Source organism: Phocoena phocoena, chromosome 6, assembly GCF_963924675.1.
Source record: "Phocoena phocoena chromosome 6, mPhoPho1.1, whole genome shotgun sequence".
Classification (NCBI taxonomy): domain Eukaryota; kingdom Metazoa; phylum Chordata; class Mammalia; order Artiodactyla; family Phocoenidae; genus Phocoena; species Phocoena phocoena.
Genome location: NC_089224.1, coordinates 79,357,611 through 79,380,258, shown reverse-complemented (window position 1 = coordinate 79,380,258; position 22,648 = coordinate 79,357,611). Strand labels below are relative to the sequence as shown.

Below are 22,648 nucleotides of genomic sequence, written 5' to 3'. Positions count from 1 at the left end.
ATCTGGATTGTAGAAGTGAAGGAAAGAAAAATTTATTAAAAGAATGTGTAAATCTTAACTTTTCCTACCTAACCTTTATGTTCACCTGCTCAGTACATGTAATGGTTAGAGACTTCCTTAGTTGCACATGCCTCCCTTCCCCCCTTTCCCATTAATTTGTTGGACTGTGGGGTGAGAAAGGAGGGTGGAGCCTTTCGGCTATTTTCACCAGCCCTGGTTCTGCTCTGTTCCCAGAAAGACATGGGCCCAGTTTGTTGTTTGCCTTAACTCAATAATGGGAATAATAGTTTATTTTAAAAAGAGAGTGTCCCATTGCTGGACAGTAATGATCCTTCCCCGGTAAGTAGTACCAGTTCTTGAATGGTTTAATGACTGCATAATAGTCCGCCAAGCACACATACCATAATCTCACTTAACAAATACTTATTTGTTAAACATTTAGGTTACTTCTAGTTCCCTTTTAAATTGTTGCTGTAATGTGATGGACATATTTGTGCTTATGGCTTTTCTCATATTTTGGAATATAATCTCAGAATTTGTCAGATGAAAGATCAATTATTCGAACTGTTAATTTGTTAATGAAATCTCCTTGATTATTTTCCAGGAGATTAATATTTGCCATCGTGGAAGCAGTGAGAATATTTGGATTTTTAGATAATTTGGATTCGACCTCTTCATTTTTTAGGTACCCAGACTTGGACCTAGAGGAGGAGTAAGGCACTTGTTCGAGTCAACATTGACCAAGCACCTAACTCATCATTTTTTGTTTTTTTTTTTTCCCTTTGTCTGTTAGCCTATGATTTGAGTGCCTTTGAGCAGATGGTATGCAGCTTTTGTAACAGTGAACAATTTTTTTTCTGGAGGGTAATGTGGCCATTTTGGAGAAGGCCGTTTGGCCTTTTGAGCAATTTATTTTGTGGAAAGTACATTATTTAATACTGGCCTAGAGATCATACACCTGTATATCCTCTACTTCACTTATATGAGAAAAATGTAAATGAAGGAAGCTGTCATCAGAAGTGATTTTGGAGGATGCAAGTTCTGGGACAATATGTAGACCTAAGTCCAATGTTATTTTTAACACAATAACTGCAACAATTTGCCACAGTAACAATAATACTACACTCTAACACAAAGGTTAAATTGTTGGTTATATTATGGTTACCAAGACAGGGAAGGCCACATTAAACAGAAGATGTCCTTAAAATAGTAATGTGTTATTGCTTAAAAGGTTAAACTGTTTTCTATAATTCTAGTCTTGTGAAATAGAAAACAGTTATGCTGGGCGAATTAGTCATATAGTTATATGTAGATAAACATTAGAAATGAGATGTGTAGGGAGTTGCAGATTCAGTCCCATCTCAGGAATATTTTCATGGCAGGACTTTTTAAATATGGGTGCATCCTGAGAGAAGGCTGAAGTTACCATGTCCTTGTAATGCTCAGCAGTTGGTAGGTTAGGGAAAAATAGAACTATTGATTTTCAGATATAGTATAACCTCAGTAATCTTAATGAGGGAGAGTTAGGGAAGTAGTGGAAGTCAGAAACAAGTTACAAGGAAACAAATTTATTTTTAAATGCTTAAAATAGCTTTAAATAGGCATTGTGGAATAGTTGTTCCTTACTAATCCAACTAGATAGATTATAAAGAATGTTACTTTTAAAATTCTTCAGTTAGAAGGTGGTTTAGTGGGTTGAGTCTGAACCTTAGAGCCAGCTAGACTTGGCTTCAAATTATGGCTCTGGTGTTTATGAGATGTTTCGCTTTAAGCAAGTTGGTTAACCCTAACTTGCAGTATGTAAAGATCAGAAAGCCCAGTTTGGTTCCTGGCATGAAGTTTACTATTACCAGATTGAGGTTTTAAAAACTGCTGTATTGCTTAGATAAAAAGTCATCTTTCATAATTAAACTAATACAGCTAGAATTTTGGAGAAGAAACTCCTTGAGTGTGGTACAACAGTTTTTATTATGTACATGTATGTTATGTTAGTTTTCTATTGTGTGTAACAAATAACCACAAATTTAGTACCTTAAAACACAGATCTGTTATCTCACAGTTTCCATGGATCGAAGTCCTGGTATGGGTTAGCTGTAGAGTCTTCTGTTCAGGGTCTTATTTGGCTGGAGCTATGATTTTTATTAGAGACTTGATGGCCTCTTCCAAGCTCACTGTTGTTGGTGTAATGTGGTTCTTGTGATTATAGGGCTGAGGTTCCCCCATTTTCTTGCTAGCTGTCAACTGGTGACCATTCTCAGTTCCTAGGTGCCCTCAGGTCTCTACCACATGGCCCCCTTCATATGACTTCTCAGAACCTAGCAGCTTAGTCTATAAGGTTGGCAGGAGAATCTCTTTAGGAAGGGCTCAACTTCTCTTTTGAGAGCTTTCTCTCATTAAGTCAGGCCTACCCAAGGTAATCTCTCCTTTGATTAACTTAAAATTCAGTGACTTGGAATCTTAATTATATTTGAAAATCCCTTCACCTCTGTGAAAGGGTTTGTGTAATTTAGGTCATATAATTTAACCTAATCATGGGAATGAAATTCACCATATTTACAGTCCTACCCCCACACCAGGGAGGGATGGATTATACAGGAGATAAACACCAGAGGTGGGAATCTTGGAGACCATCTTAGAATTCTTTCTTCCCTTCTCTCCCCCTACTCCCCCCGCCACCCCACTTCCCCCTGCAAGGACCAGGGTTTGCCAGTTTTTTTACACGTATTACTGAAATCTGTTTTCCCAGCCAGCTCTTGTACTAGCAGTTTGTGAGACTGCTTTAAGTATGATAGTTGAAGGTAGATGGCCTTGTTAAAACACTCTTCAAATGTACTTATTGTGAAAAGTGTAAGCTTAAGATTGCAGAAAGAATATGAAGCCTGCATCAAGGAACAGAGACCATTTTGAGAGAGGAGAGAACTGCTTTAAAGTAGTAAAAGCACTCCTTACATTAAATGAGTCAGGAATGTGAAACTACTTCTTCCTTTGAAATATTTTCTACTCTTGCCCTCAGATAAACCCAGGGCTCCTACCTCTATTCTGATTTTTGCCTGTATTATGGCATTTAAAACATTATCCTGTAGTTGGCTGCTTGCATCTTTCTTTTTTTTTTTTGCGGTACGCGGGCCCCTCACTGCTGTGGCCTCTCCCGCCGCGGAGCGCAGGCTCCGGACGCGCAGGCTCCGGACGCGCAGGCTCAGCGGCCATGGCTCACGGGCCCAGCCGCTCCGCGGCATGTGGGACCCCCCCGGACCGGGGCACGAACCCGTGTCCCCCGCATCGGCAGGCAGACTCCCAACCACTGCGCCACCAGGGAAGCCCTGCATCTTTCTTTTTAAAACTAGAATAAGTTCCTTGAGGGTGGGATCCATGTTTTATTTCATTTTCTAACATAACTCTTTGCTTATAAGAGGGTGTGAATAAATATTCCTTGATTCAGTCATTTATATTTCATCACAGTGGTAAAGGGTATTGGCACATTCATGTTTATAGTACAGAGAAAAGCTTTAGTTCATGTCCAAAACATTTTGTGGAGTAGTACTAATGAATTCTAAAGTTACTGCCCTCAATTTTACTTTCAATCCTAGGAAGGTCTTTGGAAGTAATTTTACTGTTAGCAACAGGCCTGGTCATTTATCTGTTTACCAGGCTCGTAGCAAACCAGAAACCAAAATTTATAAAGGGGCTAAAGAAGGTTATTATAGCAGGATTATTCATGTAATTAGCATGCCACTTTATGATCTGTCTCTGCCTTCCTCTCTGGCTGCTTCCTTACTGACCAGTTACACTGAACATTTTGTAGTTTCTTGACTACACTGTTAGCAATTACCTCTCCAAAGCACCAGTATGGACCATTATCACAGAAAGATACTTTTTTTTCTTTTTCTTTTTTTTTTTTGCGGTACGTGGCCCTCTCACTGTTGTGGCCTCTCCCGTTGAGCACAGGCTCCGGACGCGCAGGCTCAGACTGCCATGGCTCACGGGCCCAGCCGCTCCGCGGCATGTGGGATCTTCCCGGACCGGGGCATGAACCCGTGTCCCCTGCATTGGCAGGTGGACTCTCAACCACTGCGCCACCAGGGAAGCCCGAAAGATACTTTTTTATACAGTGATTTGCTTTTGTTTCTTTTTTATAGCATATACTTCTTGAAGGTAGGAAATCATAACTATCTTTTGTTTTTAGTGCCTGTCACAGAATAGACACTTAACATGTAAGGGAATGAGTGCAGCAATGAAACTAAAAACAAGACAGCCTTAAAGACATGGTCTTTAGTGTAGGAACAAGCGGCTACATAAACCTTAACCCCCAAAGGCAGTTCACGCCACAGCACAGTGGAACAGGTGATACTCATGATGTCTGTGATCAAAAATGCTACAGATTAAGTATACTTACATATGAGTTTAAGGGGATTAACTCACAATCTAGTCAAGCATTTAAAACATGCAGTCATTTACTTTGAGGCTTATGATCTTGTCCTTTATTCATTAGGAAGGTTGCTAGGTTTGTGTTGAATAGAGCTGAGATCTCCACAATGAAAATCTTGTTTTCTATACTTGGGATCACTATAGAAATTTTGCCATAGATGTTCTGAAATCTCTCTTCCCTTGCATGATCATTTGGAATGTTAGCTTAAAAAGAGAATGAAAAATTAATCATCGCCAGGTAGACACTAATCTTTCTGTACTTAAGTGATTTTTACTTCAGGTTTTCTTGACATGAAGTCTTATCTGTCATTTAGGGTTTCAGAATTAATGCCAACAGAAAAGATACAATAGATATTATATGGGAAACATAGGAAGGACTTTGCGTTCTTGAGCAGTGCTATTTTGCCTTTAAAGAAAGTTTTTATAAGAGAGATCCATTGCCAGAGGCAACCTTTGTCATCCTTATATTTGTTTTGATGTTTAAGATTAATTTTTTATTTCTTTTCAGTCTCTGCTAACAAAATCATCAGATACCTAGAAAATCCAGACTGTCCTTCATAGGCATAATTCTCCACATTGGTGCAGCTAGCCATGAACTATCCTTTTCTTCTCCCTCTTTTTCCCAGATATCTCCCGGGGCCAATTCAGCACCTCTACCTGGCCATCCTAACAAGGTGATTTGTGAAAGGGTGAGACTTCAGAGCCTGTTCCCTCTCCTCCCAAGTGATCAGAACACTACCATTCAAGAGGATGCTCACTTCAAAGCTTTCTTCCAGGTTCTTATATATTTACCCTTTCCCTTCATAGGGCTGAAAGCCACAAGATACATTCTAGGTTGTTTCTAGGAAGGCTTGAGACAAAATTCTCAGAATCTTCTTACTTCTTATTTTCTGTTATATGTGGGAATAAGTATTCTTCTTAGAGGGAGTCTTTAACATAACTTTTTCAGCCAGCTTTTCTGAAGAATGTTTGTCTTGTCTTGAGCTGCTGTTACTATTTGACCACTTAATATTCTTGTTTTTTTATCTTTTGGTCTTAATCACTTGTCCTAATAGGTCTAGTTCTGTAGGAAGGTAGAAGATATTACAGAATATGTGAAATTGTATAGGGAAGGAAAATGGAAGCATGTAAGGTATTTTTTAAAGTCATCACTACTTATTTGCTTAACATCCAGAGTTTGATAGTAATGCATATTTCAAAGAGAAAACATGGTTACTTGGCTTCTGTAACTTTTTATACCTGTGGGTAAAATGTGTTTAAAAATTTGGTTACATACAAAATGAAAACAAATTAAGGTATGAATGGATTTAAACTGTCATTAGGTTATTAACAAGAATACTAGGATATGCTCACATAAATCATTGGCTACTACATTTACAATCCATTATTCCTAGAGAAGCAAGTTTTAGTAATGGAATTCGTTATTACCACAAAGGAAACTAAGTTACAGAATTGCTTTTGTATACTAGGGTTGTGGGCCAAGTCATGTAATTGTATACTAGGGTTGTGGGCCAAGTCATTTAATTGTACATGTGTATATAAACCTGAGGTAGTGAGAGTTGCTAATCAAATCTAGGACTTTTGGATAGAGCTAGCTCATTTTCTGTTTGTGTGGGAGTGACAGGTTGGGAATTGGGACTAGTTCTGAAAGAGAAATGCTTGTGACACATTAAATTGGAGGTGTAGGATTTCTTAGGGTAGGTGTTTAGGTGATCTAGGGCTCTTTAATCTGCTTTCTTTGTTAATATTTGTGCCAGGTTCTCTGCTTTGTGTGTATTGTCTCCTTTTGTTTTTAACCGTCATAATAAACTAGTCCTGGATGGTTTTCTAGATGAAGAAATAGGGTCAGAGAATCTCGCTGAGATGCCCAATTACATATCTAGTTGTTGGCAGAACAGAAATTCAAATCCAACTTTTGCTATTTCTTGTCTACTATATCATACCAGCTTTGGATGTTAACAGATAATTCTGTAAACACAGTTCAGTGTATGTTAAGAGACATCATCTGTATTGAATTGAATGGCATATTGACTGCCATTTTGGATACAGCATTAGCTTGCAAGAGCTTGATCTTTAACAATAGACCAATATAGCTAAGGAAGAAATTGACTTTGTACCGTCACTACTGCCACTAATAAACAGTTATTTGACACTTTCTGTGCTCTCCAGACCTCCTTTGAGTCTTTAAGCATTAACTCAATATTAACTTTAAACTCAAAGAGTAGCTGCCAAATGCAATAGATTAAACCCATGTTTTGGGACTTCCCTGGTGGCACAGTGGTTAAGAATCTGCCTGCCAATGCAGAGGACACGGGTTCAAGCCCTGATCCATGCCTACACGCCACAGAGCAACTAAACCCGTGTGCCACAACTACTGAAGCCCGCGCGCCTAGAGCCCGTGCTCCGCAACAAGAAAAGCCACTGCAATGAGAAGCCCGTGCACCGCAACAAAGAGTAGCCCCCGCTCGCCACTACTAGAGAAAGCCTGCATGCAGCAACAAAGACCTAAGCAACCATAAATATATAAATTAATTTAGTTTTTTAAAAAAAGAATTAAACCCATGTTTTGAAAATAAAACCAAAAAGTTAGACCCAGTTCCATTGGATGTTGCAGAAAGGTGAAAGGTGTTACTGTTAAGTTTTTATTTATAGTCCTAATTTAACTTAAATCTTACTTTTCTCTAACTTTAGAATAAGGCCCTCAATGTACTTTGCTCCCAAGAGAGACTAGAGATTTTCTTTGCCCACTTATTACCCTACCACTGTTCCACATGAAGCAAAGTAAATCCTTCTCATATCCCCTTCGAGATATTGTCAGATACCTTCAGCCAATTCTGATACCATGATTAGGTGTGATTTCTTAGTTCCAGTTATGGTTCTCATCCTTATAAAACTTAGTTGCCATGTAAAAACTAGAACCTATGCAGCCACGTCGTATCCTCAGAAGGTTATTCCCTTAATGCAGTTTTCTCTCGGCTTTCCTCCAAACTCTTTCTGCTTTTCCTTCCCCCTTGACTCCATCCATTCTAAACAGACTCACCTACCTCTTCCATTTTTTTCTTAAAGCACCCTCTCCACTTCCATATTGTAGCTGAAACTAGTCTCTTTTACGAGGACATCATTTTCCCTGTAGCCTTTTCTAAGGGTAAAGAAATTACTGCTTTTTCCTGCTCCAAGCATGGGATTGGGTATGTAGCTAGTAGGTAGGATGGTCATAGAGGTGAAGGAAAGTGTTGATACACTCCTGGATCCTTGTTTTTAATCACTAATCTTCTTTCAACAAAAAGCTCACCCTGGTTTTTTTTTTTTTGCGGTATGCGGGCCTCACACTGTCGTGGCCCCTTCCGCCACGGATCACAGGCTCTGGACGCGCAGGCCCATCTGCTCCGTGGCATGCGGGATCCTCCCGGACTGGGGCACGAACCCGTGTCCCCTGCGTCGGCAGGCGGACTCCCAACCACTGCGTCACCAGGGAAGCCCCTCATCCTGTTTTTGATCTCTTTTTTCATCTCCACTACTTACCAAGTTTGTGTCACTGTCCTTGTTTATTAAAGACTTTTGCACTTTGCTGCTTTTTACTTGTTTTTCTAGTCAAAATCTTTCAAATTTCGTATGTTTTTTAATTTTAAAAATTATGAAATATTTCATATATGCAAGTTATAAAATATAAAGAAGACATATGTATAAGTTTTAAAAAATCACCATCTAGCTTAAGAAATCAACTATTGCCAATGTTTTTGAAGCTTCCATATTATATTCAGGTGCTGTCCCAAACCTGTGCCTCGGGTAAACCTCTGTTGAATTTTGTGTTCAGTATCTCTTTGCTTTTCTGTGTGGTTTTTACTACATATAGTATACCTCAATACTATACTATTTAGTTTCTGAACTTATTGTAAATGGTATCATACTTTGTGTGTTTTTGCCATTTTGAAATTCATCCATATTGATGCATGTGGCTGTGTCCTGTAGATTCATTTTCCTGCTTTTAGCGTTACATTTATATGAATGTACTCTACTATAGTTTATCCCTTCTCTTTTTGATGGACATTTGGGTAGTCTCCAGTTTTCTATTACTATTATTAGAAACAGTGTTGCCATGAATATTCTTGTATGTTTCCTGGTGCACATTTAGTTGGTATTTTAATGTTCCTTTAAAAATGATGGCTTTGTGTATTTCTTGCTCTTTTTTTTTCCCCTACAAAAGAGGTTTAAGTAGATGCACATTTGCATCTCTATAAAAATAAGCCTATATGTAAAATTAGAATCAAAGCCTCCTGTAATTTTTTTAAATTAAAATTAAGGTATAATTAACATACAGTAAAATTCACCTTTTTCCGTGTACAGGTCTGTGAGTTTTGACAAACACATACAGATGTGGGACCATTACAATCAAGATATAGGATAGTTTCAGCACCCCCCAAAATTCCCTCATGTCTGTTTGCTATCAGCCCCCTATAATTTTAAAATTAGCAGTTTCGTGCTACCAACCAATTCAGTGATTGTGATTGAAGATTGTATGCTTTCATTAAAAAGTCATGTACATCGTGGGGAACTTGAATTTCAGGTGTGGCACAACCCTTGATTTCAGGTGTGTGTGTGTTTAACATACACATACATTCTTTTAAAAAATATTTTCCATTATGGTTTATCATAGGATATTGAATATAGTTTTCTGTGCTATACAGTAGGACCTTGTTGTTTATCCATTCTATATAGAAAAGCTAACCCCAGCCTCCCACTCCACCCCTCCCCCAGTCCTGTCCCCCTTGGCAACCACAAGTCTGTTCTCTATGTCTGTGAGTTTGTTTCTGTTTTGTAGATAGGTCCATTGGTACCATACTTTAGTGATATCATATGGTATTTGTCTTTCTCTTTCTGACTTCACTTAGCATGATAATCTCTAGTTCCATCCATGTTGCTGCACATGGCATTATTTCGTTCTTTTTTATGGCTGGATAGTATTCCATTTGTGTGTGTGTATACACACACACACACCCCCCTCACATATTCGTTATCCATTCTTCTATTGATGGACATTTAGGTTGTTTCCATGTCTTGGCTGTTGTGTACAATGCTGCTGTGAACGTAAGGGTGCATGTATTTTTTTTTTCAGTATGCAGGCCTCTCACTGTTGTGGCCTCTCACCCATTGCGGAGCACAGGCTCTGGACATGCAGGCTCAGTGGCCATGGTTCACGGGCCCAGCTGCTCCGCGGCATGTGGAATCTTCCCGGATCGGGGCACGAACCCATGTCGCCTGCATCGGCAGGCGGACTTTCAACCACTGCGCCACCAGGGAAGACAGGAACAAAAACTTTTCCAAAAATTGTCATAAAGGGAAATACACCGTAAAGATACTAGATCATATTGTAAAGAAATAGTTTCAAGTCAGTGAGTTCCATGTTGTTAAAACACAGTGGATGGGAAACAACCTAAGTGTCCCATCATCGGATGAATGGATAAAGATGTGGCACATATATACAATGGAATATTACTCAGCCATAAAAAGAAACGAAATTGAGCTATTTGTAATGAGGTGGATAGACCTAGAGTGTCATACAGAGTGAAGTAAGTCAGAAAGAGAAAGACAAATACTATATGCTAACACATATATATGGAATTTAAGAAAAAAAAAAGTCATGAAGAACCTAGGGGTAAGACAGGAATAAAGACACAGACCTACTAGAGAATGGACTTGAGGATATGGGGAGGGGGAAGGGTAAGCTGTGACAAAGCGAGAGAGAGGCACGGACATATATACACTACCAAACGTAAGGTAGATAGCTAGTGGGAAGCAGCCGCGTAGCACAGGGAGATGAGCTCGGTGCTTTGTGACCTCCTGGAGGGGTGGGATAGGGAGGGTGAGAGGGAGGGAGACGCAAGAGGGAAGAGATATGGGAATATATGTATAACGGATTCACTTTGTTATAAAGCAGAAACTAACACACCATTGTAAAACAATTACACTCCAATAAAGATGTTAGAAAAAAAAACAACAGTGGATGTTTTGCAGCCCTCATTCTACATGACCTCTTAGTTGAACCCTTGAAACTCCATTACACTGGCTTTCACCATCACACTCCACTCTCCTCTCATCAGGTACTCAACATAAAATGTTGGAGCTTCTCAGGGTTCAGTATTGGGCTTCCTTTTCATTGTATAAACTATTTTGAACAATTTTTGTCAATGCCTGTAACTTCGTTGACGTACCATCTATCTGTAGTATACCAAAAAGTCCTGAATTAGCATATCTAGTCTGAGCTTCAGTTGTCTGCAGAATGACTCCATGTGGAGGGATCCCTTGATTCACAGGGATCCCTTGATTTCGGGTTGTTCTTAGCAGCTTTTCTGTTTTTGTTGGTTTCATGTTTATGCTTCAGATTATTTCATTGATCCTTGTTTATAGCTTCTGTGGAACTAAATATAGCATTTGAAAACAGTACAATTACAGCATCAAGGTAAATCAGTTTTTGTGAACCAGTGATGTTCTAAGAAAAATCTAGGACTTAAGGTTGTTAATACATTATTCAGAAATTAGCCAAACAGCCCTCCCTAAACTCAGGAAGCCACTGCTGGGTTAGCAGTTATGGCCAATGAATATAGAAACATAATATTTTCACACGGTATTTTATCCTCTTCATTATGATGGAATTGCAATATGTTATACCACTACATTCCCTTTGCAAGCACTCACTGCACATAAAATTGTTCTGTTCTTTGGCCTTTTATGAAAAAACATAGACTTGGACCATGTCAAAAAGCAAAGTTCTGATTTTTTTTTTTTTAATGCATGGTCTGGTAACTTTTGAAAACAGTATTTGAAAGTCTCTTTTCCCTGCCATACCTACAAGTAAAATAACATTCCAGGAGGATGTACTGTTTGAGTGGTTAGGAGGTTGGATTTTGTTCTGAAATCTTTTGAGCTGAGGAATCAAAGCTGTGCGTTAGAAAATTAAAGTCCTTTGTGAAGTATATGAAACAGGACTATATATATGTTGTGTAGTTCAAAGGCATTATATTCACTGAATTGTCTTTTGTACATCTTCACTAATAGAAACATATTTTACATAAATTTGAATATAGTTTAAACAAAGACTTCGTTTGTGGAAAATTAAATGAAAGAATGTATAGAGATCATTTTGTACATTATGTGATTCAAATGTAAAGTTATTAATTATTATTTACAAAAAGGGATCTGTCTTGGTGGTTATTCTTAGCAAGTTGCTTTATGTAGAGTGTTTCAGTTTTCTAAGTGCTTTCATGTCTCTTATTTTACATGAATGGAATTCAGTAAGTATTTCCTCTCCCGGGCCATTTAAATTTAATGGTTGTGGAATGAGAAACTTAATCTTTTGTCAGATAGCATAAGGCAAATAGAGTCTGGAAGTTTAAAAGAGGATTGGGAACTCAAAAATCTTGCTATGCTTATTTATTTGTAAATCTGAGATGAATGGTAGTCCTGAATAATGAGGGGAGAGCGGACCAGGTTATTGGAGATTTTATCTCCCCGACTCTAGTTGCCCCCTTGTTCCTTTGAGAAGTCCTTGGGGCTCACTAGTGTTTGCTGAAATCAGAGGCACTTTTCAATCACCATTTTTAATCTAGAACTTGGAACCTGTTTATGCTTTGGGGAAAGTTTGCATTATCTTCAAGACTTCCTGACTGACATATATATAAATATTATTTATATTTTATGTGTGTGTGTTTATACGTATGCACGTGTTTGTATTTTTTTTCTCCCATGGTATTTAGCATTTAATCATTTCTGATTTGCTTTTTTCGAAACTGTGGAATACTTTCTTATGGGTTGTTTTCACTGCTAATAATGATGTTTTGGTTATGAAGATTTGGTGTTACAGAGGTGTAATCCTGTACTCATTTTATCAGATGCTGAATACTGAGTATAAAAGCTAGCTGGCTAATTTTCTTCTGTCCTTCCTCCCTTGATCCCTGAATCTGCATCCGTATTCTGTACTGTAATATCTCTACAGTATTCTGTACCAGTAGAGACAGTACTAGTACCTGACTTCACTCAACATCTTACAGGTTTAAGTTGTCAACATCTGGTACTTTCTAAAGTCAGCCTACAGGCACAGAGTCAGCAGGGACAGGAGGGAACTGCTCCCCCCTGAGATTTCAAAACATAAATTTTTCTGTAATGGTGAATTTATCCTTAGGGCCTTTTCTTAAGAGAGTCCCTTATCTCTTAGTTCAGTGGTTCTCAGAGTGTAGTCCCAGACGAGCAATACCAAGCATCATATGGGATCATGTTAGAAATGCAAAATTCTTGGGTCCCAATCCAAACTGTCTGAATCAGAGACTGGGGAGTGGACCCAACAATCTGGTGTTTCTGATGCATGCAAAAGTTTGAGAACCACTGGCCTAGGTAATAGGAGTATTCCTCCAGATTCTGCTTTGCATTTACTTCTGTCAAGAGTCGTTGTGGTAGCATAATTCTAGATCAGTTTTTATATTAATTTCTAAGTTTAGAGGTTCACAGACAACATGGGTAGTGAAAAATTTGAACCCCAGCCTTAGTGTGAGGAGCTAACCTGTGGTTTGAGTTCTCAGGGATGTGATCCCTTTTCCAGTTCTCAGTACATACAGAGTAGACACTCTGTGCCAATGGCTGACTTCTTCTAGTCTTCCCTTTTATTGAAAGCATAGTACTTTGGAAATTTTGGCCTTATGCAGGGGTCTCAGCGATAGGACCTTATCTTCTCTCCCTCCTGCGAATATCAAAAAACAAACCTGGTTTTCAGTTTTCCTCTTTGTTTCTGGTCCTTGGAAATTTCTCTTTTTCTCTGAATCCAGCAATACCTTAAAAATTTTTTTTTTTTTGTATTTAAACCATTATTTCTACATGTTTATGTTAGGATTTTCACTTTTAGTCCATGATTTTGTCACAGAAGTCGTTATAGTTACTTTATATCAAAATTTATTTGATAAAATACTTATTTTATTATACTTCTTTATACTTATTTCTGTTCTGTAGCTACAACAGTGATCTTTCATGCCTTGTCCTATGTTGATTATAATAATTGAAAACCAATAAACATTCTTCATAGTATTAGGATACTTGTATAGTCATTGCAGAACCAAGTAGCATGTTTGGCCCATGGAGGAGGAGTTGTAATCTTTTGACTACCTGTCCTACTGAGAGGATGCTTTAGGTGACAAAATGATATGGATTTGTTTTCATCTTTGTCCTCCACTCTCTGATTGCCTTTTTTTTTTTTTAATATTTATTTTCTTTATTTTTTTGGCTGCATTGGGTCTTTGTTGCAGCACACGGGGTCTTCATCGAGGCGCGTGGGCTCTTCATTGGGGCACGCGGGCTTCTCTCTAGTTGTGGTGTGCAGGTTTTCTCTCTCTAGTTGTGGCGCGCAGGCTCCAGAGTGCATGCGCTCTGTATTTTGTGGCACACGGGCTCTCTCGTTGAGGTGCGCGGGCTTAGGTGCCCGACCAGGGATTGAACCCGCGTCCCCTGCACTGGAAGGCAGATTCTTTACCACTGGACCAGCAGGGAAGTCCGTGATTGCCTTTTTATATTTCTTATGATAAGAGAGCTGTGGGCTTAAGTTTTATTAAGAACTTGTAAGTTCTCAATCATACTGTTTTTGAATCCATATTGTGTATGGTATTTTTCTCAAGAGTCCTCTGATTCATTCTAATTTGTAATGATTGTTTTTCAGACCTGCTGTACTGCCATCACCCTGGGATTTCTTTTCATTGCACTTCTGGGTTACTTCTATTTCTTGGTCCTGTATTTATATATATGTCCCCAGGTGAAGGAGAGAGCATGCACGCATACATAAAAATCAATCAAGTAAAATTTTCTGAATGGATATGTGAGAAGCAACTTTGAATCTTGATACATCTGGCAAGGTCTTTGTTTTTTTCCCTTATACTAGACTAATAGTTTGATTGGAGTATAAAACTCTAGATTCAACATTATTTTCCCCCAGAGCACTTTAGCATCTTTTGTTTTCTGTGGGAAGTCTAATGCTAATCTAATTCTTTTTCTTTGTAGGTTACTCCCCCTTTCTTTTTCTGGAAACTGAGAATTTTTTATGCAGTTCCTTAGAGTATTAAACTTGATAAGGAATATGATGAAACCATATTGCATATAGTAAAATAACCTTTTAGTAATCCCATGTCACTAAATATCAGTTGTGGTTTCCTGTTACTTTGAGTGAAAAACTAAGGCTTATTACCATAATCCTAATGAAGAGCTCACTTCCACATATTTCCCTTCACTTCCTAGTCTTTTTTTTTGGCTGTACGTGGGCCTCTCACTATTGTGGCCTCTCCCGTTGCGGAGCACGGGCTCCGGACACGCAGGCTCAATGGCCATGACTCACGGGCCCAGCCGCTCTGCGGCATGTGGGATCTTCCCGAACCAGGGCACGAACCTGTGTCGCCTGCATTGGCAGGCGGACTCTCAACCACTGCACCACCAGGGGAGCCCCACTTCCTAGTCTTTGTCTCCTCTTACACACTGAGAACCTTTCACAACACAAAGAGAAGGGATGGGAAACTTTCTCAGTCATCTTTCCTTATCTCCACTCTTAAAAGTAATGCATTTGTTGTAAAATAAGAATATGCTAACCCACAACCTGAACATCACTGAAAATATGTAAAGGTTGATAGCCTAAGTGTTTTTTCAATACTTAGTTATTTTGTGGATCTGTAGTATTCTCCTCCATTTGGGCAGTGAATTTTTAGAATTCAGTTCCATGTCTTAGCTTGCGTCAAGCTTTGCGGTACAGGTTTATACATATGAAAGCCAATGATTATGATTGGTTGCTAGCATATTGTACCTCAAAAAGTCAATGTTAATCAAGTCTGTTTTACCACACGTGGAGATCACATTTCTAATGCTTATGTGTAGTTCATGTATGAGTTTGTCAAGTCTTAGTTGTTCTGTTGTTTTGTTTTAATCAGAATATCTAAATATTAATGGTTATTTTTCACTTTCTAAGTTTTAGGATTATCAGAACATAACTGATTTTCTTATTAAAATCAAGGGTTTAAAAACAACTACTTTTAATAGCACCATTAAATATAGGGAGAAAATAAGGTTAGTGTGAGGAAAGTTACAAGAGCATTTGTATATGGTTCTGAAAACTATTTTCTATTTTAGTTATAACAAACGTGAATTATAATATTCTTAAGTATAGAAGGAAAATGACATGGTTTTTTGAATACATCTGCTGAATAATTTAGAATGATCAAAAGTAACCATTTAGCAGTTTGCTTCATTCCTATCAGTTTAATCAGTTCTGTTTTATATGCTTATATTTTAAAATCTAACATAGTTTGTAACCTCATATATTCTTTAGCTAATATTAACATTTTTGTTCTAGCAGCAGGTGCCAATCAAAAGTTCCCTAATGCCCAAATGATTAGAATTTGCAGGAGTAGACTGGAGATAGGAGAGGCTCTATTAGAAAACACACAGCCCATATCAGACTTTCAGTTAACTTGTAATTTTGACAGTTTTGATGAGAGACTCAATTTGAAAATTGAGTTGTGTGGGGAATCCTGGAGAGTTAATAATTCAGTTAAGTGATCCATACCAATTTTATAGCTAAACCCTTGAAAACTTTAGACTGTGCTTCAACATTAACAAGTATGGGTTTTTAATTATCTACCACTCCCATGATCTACCTGAAATGCCATGTCCTTCCCAAAGATATTCTGTGATATTCTAGTTAAGAACTAGATCAGTTGACTGTTTTTTAATGTTTTAAATAAATTTTACTTTGTCCACATAAACATTATTAAATAATAAATGTAATAGCCTGAAATAACAGGAATAAAGAGGCAGACAAGTGTGATTTTAAATCAAATCAAGGGCCTACTTAAATTATACCCCTTAAGCAGAAACTGACACACCGTTGTAAAGCAATTATACCCCAATAAAGATGTTTAAAAAAAATTATACCCCCTCCTAAATTGATCTCTCAGCTAAGAATTAATGCCTAAAAGAGTAACTGTTAACTGATAGGAGGATAGTAGATTTTCTCAGTTGAATTAGAGCTTTAAAGAGGTGGTCATGTACCATAGAAATTGTTTATTGTCCTGTTGTGTACCTTGTGTGTTGTTACCTGGTTAATTTTATGATATTTTAAAGAAACGTTAACTTTTCATTTGATATTATTTACTGTGTATCTCCCTTTCCCACCCCACCCCTCGTATCTTTTAAAGGTATTTAATTCAGGTTGATAGTGTATTTTCCCTCCTTTACACTTTGTGGTAAACATACTTAAACACCTATGCATGTAAACAGTAATGCAAAAATCCTTAAAAGATTTTATTCAGTTGATTGATTTTGTTGCATTGGCAGAGTGAAGATAGTCCAAGTCCCAAGAGACAGCGCCTCTCTCATTCAGTCTTTGATTATACATCAGCATCACCAGCTCCCTCACCACCAATGCGACCATGGGAGATGACATCAAATAGGCAGCCCCCTTCAGTTCGACCAAGCCAACATCACTTCTCAGGGGAACGATGCAACACACCTGCACGCAACAGAAGAAGGTTAGTTGGTTACAGTTACTTATTAAATTTGTGGTCATTGGTAGATTTGTGAATTTTTTTTAACATCAGAAAACATTTTTTCTGTAGGAATTTTATAAACACATCAACACCTTTTTACTTCTACGCTTACACATGAGAAACAACGTTACAAGTTGTTTAGATTTCTACAGTCCATCATGAGAGTTCATTTAGCTTGTGGCTGACAGAAGAAGAAATTGAAAGGCTAAATTGGTTTACCTAAAATCAATCCATACCATTATATGTGAATTCAACTACCTTAAGGTTTAAGACTTTTTGTGGGCTAGCCTTCAATCCATATTACTGAAAAATGCATTTTATAGTTTATAACTGTAAAGAAATATAGAACCATGGTCTTAGGAATGAGCAACCTCTTTTTCACGCAATTCTTATCCACTCCATTCTTAGAAATGAATAACCTCTCTCCAGATATTCCTTCTGTATCCTCTAAGGCAACTGGGAGCTTAATTAAGTTTCTTTAAAATTGTGGAGCCTGTGATATGAAGAGTGACTGAAATTTAGTTTGACTTTCAGTCCTGTCTTCCATATAGGACTTGCCCCTTGCTTTTCCTTCCCAGGGGAATACATTTCCTGAGCTGCTTCCTCTTTAGAAGTTGTCTGAGGTCATACCTTTCTTCTTCCAAGGAAATAGAGCATACTTGGGATGAGGCGACTGTTTATATGTCCAGGATGTGGTGTTACAGACTAAATGTTTGTGTCTCCTGAAGATCCATAGGTTGATGCCTTAGCCCCCAGTGTGGATGTATTTAGAGATGAGGCCTCTAAGGAAGTAATTTAGGCTGAATGAGGTCATAAGGATGGGGCCCTGATCCAAGAGGATTAGTGTCCTTATAAGAGGAGACTCTAGGAAGAGAGCTCTCGCTAGAAACCAGCCATGCTAGCACCTTGATCTTGGACATAGTCTCTAGGACTGTGAGAAAATGAATTTCTATTGTTTAAGTGAGTCTGTGGTATTTTATTAGGGCAGCCCTAGGAAACTGATACTGAAGGGGTCTTAAAACCCATCATTCATTGTTCCAAATAAGACAAGATAAACCTGTTCCTGAGCTGTATTCTGTTGACACACTAAGACTTTTACATTATCTGGTGCAGTATTACCCAATTATATGGGAATATTTAAGTAAAATAATGTTATGCCAACCAGGTAAAATATTTTATAGCTGTTAAATGTTACAGCATGAGGAAATAAGGTTGGTTGTTTCAAGGTTACAGCCTGAGCCCCTGCTGTAATCTTTCCTATTGCTTTATGGCGAAATGTGGCGTACATTCAGGAGAACTTGGAAAACAAGCGTACACTTAAAAGGATAACACACAGGTGTGCCCAACACCTAGGTTAAAATAGAGCATTAAAAACCCTCCTTCTGATAACCCCTGTCCTGTGATTTGTCATCACTCGCAAACATTTGAGGAAAGCCAACAAAGTGAAAGAAGGGCACTGAAACTCAATACAAGAAAGAACTTGAAGAAACCATTAATAGAAGAAAGAAAACAATTAAGAGAATAAACAAAATAGAATTTTAGAATAAGTGTAGCATGAGAGAAGTGGAAGAGATTGTATCCATAAAAATCAACTGGAAATCTTAGTTGGTAAAATTAATAAACAGGCAGAAAAAGCATCTTGGTCCCTGGAAGATCAAGTGAAGGAATTTTCCCAGATTGTAGTGTAAAAGGGCAAAATGGAAAGTGTGGAAAAGAAATTTAAATATAGGCAAGAGTCATCAGTTCTGAATATGTCTAATCATATTTCCAGGCGGAAACAATAGAAGGGAACAATTTAGACAGAAATAGTACAAAATCATTTTCAAGAATTGAAGAGGGACTTCTCTGGTGGCGCAGTGGTTAAGAATCTGCCTGCCAATGCAGGGGATGCGGGTTTAAGCCCTGGTCCGGGAAGATCCCACATGCCACGGAGCAACTAAGCCTGTGCGCCACAACTACTGAGCCTGCGCTCTAGAGCCTGCGAGCCACAACTACTGAAGCCCATGTGCCACAACTACTGAAGCCCGCGCACCTAGAGACTGTGCTCCACAACAAGAGAAGCCATTGCAATGAGAAACCCGTGCACCACAACGAAGAGTAGACCCCGCTCGCCGCAACTAGAGAAAGCCCGTGTGCAGCAACGAAGACCCAATGCATCCATAAGTAAATAAATATTTTTTTAAAAATTGAAGAAAGACTTGAGCAAGATCTTGGTGAAATTTAAGAGTATGCACAAACATTCAGAGATGAAGAATGTTGAACAATAAGAGATCCTCCCTGAATCATACATCATGATCAAGAGGGATTTATCCTGGGGTTGCAAGGGTTTTTCAGTATCCACAAGTCAATCAGTGTGATACACAACATTAACAAATTGAAGAATAAAAACCATATAATCGTTTTAATAGATGTAGAAAAAGCTTTTGATAAGATTTAGCATCCATTTATGATTTAAAAACTCTCCAGAAAGTGGGCATAGAGGGCACATACCTCAGCATAATAAAGGCCTTATATGACAAACCTACAGCTGACATCATACTCAACGGTGAAAACCTGAAAGCGTTCCCTCCAAGATCAGGAATAAGACGAGGATGTCCACTCTCGCCACTTTTACTTAACATAGTTTTGGATGTCGTAGCCAAAGCAGTCAGACAGGAAAAAGAAAAGGAATCCAAGTTGGAAAGGAAGAAGTAAAATTGTCACTGTTTGCAGATGATGTGATACTATGCGTAGAAAATCCTAAAGATGCCACCAGGAAACTACTAGAGCTCATCAATGAGTTCAGTAGAGTTGCAGGATACAGAATTAATATACATAAATCTGTTGCATTTCTATACGTGAATGACAAACTATCAAAAAGAGAAATTAAGGAAACAGTCTCATTTACCATCACATCAAAAAGAATAAAATACCTAGGAATAAACCTACTTAAGGAGTTGAAAGACCTGTACTTGGAAAACTGTAAGGCACTGATGAAAAAAATTGAGGATGACAAAAACAGATGGAAAGATGTACCGTGTTCTTGGATTGGAAGAATTAATATTGTTAAAAGGACCATACTACCCAAGGCAATCTATAGATTCAGTGCAGTCTCATATCAAAATACCAATGGCATTTTTCGCAGAACTAGAACAAATAATTTTAAAGTTTGTATGGAGACACAAAATATCCTGAAAGGCCAAAACAATCTTGAGAAAAAACAACAGAGCTGAAGGAATCATGCTCCCTGACTTCAGACTATATACTACAAAGCTACAGTCATCAAGACAGTATGATACTGGCATAAAAACAGACACATAGATCAATGGAACAGGATGGAAAGCCCAGAAATAAACCCACGCAGTATGGTCAGTCTGTGGCAAAGGAGGCAAGAATATACAATGGAGAAAAGACAGCCTCTTCAGTAAATGGTGCTGGGAAAACTGGACAGCTACATGTAAAAAAATAAAATTAGAACATTCTCTAACACAATATACAGAAATAAATTCAAAATGGATTAAACAGCTAAATGTAAGACTAGATACTATAAAACTCCTAGAGCAAAACATAGGTGAACTCTTTCACATAAATTGCAGCAGTATGTTTTGGATCTGTCTCCTAAAGAGAAGAAAATTAAAGCAAAAATAAACAAATTGGACTTAATTAAACTTAAAAGCTTTTGCACAGCACAAAATTCATCGACAAAATGAAAAGACAGCATACTGAATGGGAGAAGATGTTTGCAAATGATATGACCAATATGGGGTTAATATCGAACATATATAAACAGCTCATACAACTCAATGTCAAAAAAAAACTCAGTTAAAAAATGGGCAGAAGACCTGAGTAGACAGTTTTTCAGAGAGGAAGTGCAGGTGGCCAACAGGTACATGGAAAGATGCTCAGTATTGCTAATCATCAGGGAAATGCAAATCAAAACCACAATGAGATACCACCTGGCAGAACAGCTATTATTGAAAAGAACGCAAAAAACAAATGTTAGCAAAGGTGTGGAAAAAAGAGAACCCTCATACACTGTTGGTGGGAATGTAAATTGGTGCAGCCACTGTGGAAAATAGTATGAAGATTTCTCAAAAACACTAAAAACAAAACTACCATATGATCCAGCAGTTTCACTCCTGGGTAGATATCCAAAAAAACCAAAAATACTAATTCAGAAACATATGCACCCCAGTGTTCATAGCAGCATTATTTACGATTGCCAAGGTATGGAAGCAACCTAAGTGTCCATCAACAGGTGAATGGATAAAGGATGTGTGTGTGTGTGTATTCCACACAATGGAATACTACTCAGCCATTAAAAAGGCCGAAATTTTGCCATTTGCAGCAACATGGATGGACTTGGAGGGCATTATGCCAAGTAAAATAAGTCAGAGAAAAACAAATACTGTATGACATCACTTATATATATGGAATCTAAAAAATACAGCTAACTAGTTGAATGTAAAGAAAGAAGCAGACTCACAGATACAGAGAACAAACTAGTGGTTACCAGTGGGGAGAGGGAAGGAGGACGGAGAGGGCTAATATAAGGGTAGGGGATAAGAGGTACAAACTATTAGGTATAAAATAAGCTGCAAGGATACATTTATTGTACAACACAGGGAGTATAGCCAGTATTTCATAAGGACTATAAGTGGAACATAACCTTTAAAATTGTGAATCACTGTATTGTACACCTGTAATATCGTACAGCAACTACAATTAAAAAAGAAATAATAAAAGAAAAAAAAAGAACCTTCTTGAAAGGATTATTAAATACTGTACTCTAGGAAGTGGAAGAATAAATGCAAGAAGTAGGATTTAATACCATTTGATTAGGAAAGGAAACAAAAAAGACATACTGCTAAGTCTGAATAAAGGTCTGTTCAAAAAATGAGAAAACATTTCAGGAAAGATCTGAATGTAAAGTGGGGACAGAGCAGAGAGGAGTAAAAATGTGCAATCTAGATGTTTTTAGAAAAATTGAATTATGTGTTTAAAAATTCAAGTGTAGTCACTAGAAGAATAGAACTGGAACATATAGCTTCCACACAATGAAACAGATAAACAACATATATAGAAAATGCAATCCAACAAAAGGCAGGTCAGTGAGACCAGGAGGGAAGAGCTTTGTGCTGTTCACAAGTGATACATCTAAAACAAAGTGACAAAGTAGTACCTATCATAGATATAAAAGTCAACTGAAAGAAATATTTGTCCATCTTATCACTGTTTATTATTTCTAGATTTTCCAATAATTCAGCTTTCTAAATGTTCTACTACAAAGGCATACATAACAGATTTAATGAGGCAATTCAGTAGAGACAAGGACCAAAATTGTCAAGGAACTTATGTGTCAGCGTGAGAGCTTGGGTCTTAATTTGTGTTAAGTTTGAGTTATTGAAATTATGTTTGAGTAGGGAAGTGAGAGCAAGAAGCAACAACAGAATAAAGAATATTAAAAGGGACCCTTAAAGTTTGTGGAAAGGCTGAGTGTTTTTTCGGGAGATGAGTGATCTGGGCATATATTTTCTATTTTGATTGTAAGGTACACAGTTTTTCACATCATAATGTCTCTAAATTGATGGTGTAGTATAATCTAATTGGCAGCTTTCCTCCTCTTTTTAGTGATACATTAAACAGTCCTTTGAAATATTTTTACAGGTATAAAGATATGT

General features: G+C 37.8%; 1 protein-coding gene across 2 annotated transcripts in view; it reads left to right on the top strand.

The window, feature by feature from the left end:
• RNF38 (ring finger protein 38) overlaps positions 1-22,648 on the top strand; it is a 55,198-nt gene that overhangs the window by 2,135 nt on the left and 30,415 nt on the right. The window contains exons 1-2 of one of the 2 annotated variants that reach the window (XM_065878858.1): positions 5,052-5,201; positions 16,777-16,970. In XM_065878858.1, the coding sequence (XP_065734930.1) occupies positions 16,864-16,970 (107 nt within the window). In that variant the 5' untranslated portion in view covers positions 5,052-5,201; positions 16,777-16,863. Of the gene's footprint in view, positions 1-5,051; positions 5,202-16,776; positions 16,971-22,648 lie in introns of those variants that run through there. The other variant, XM_065878857.1, reaches the window with a different exon arrangement.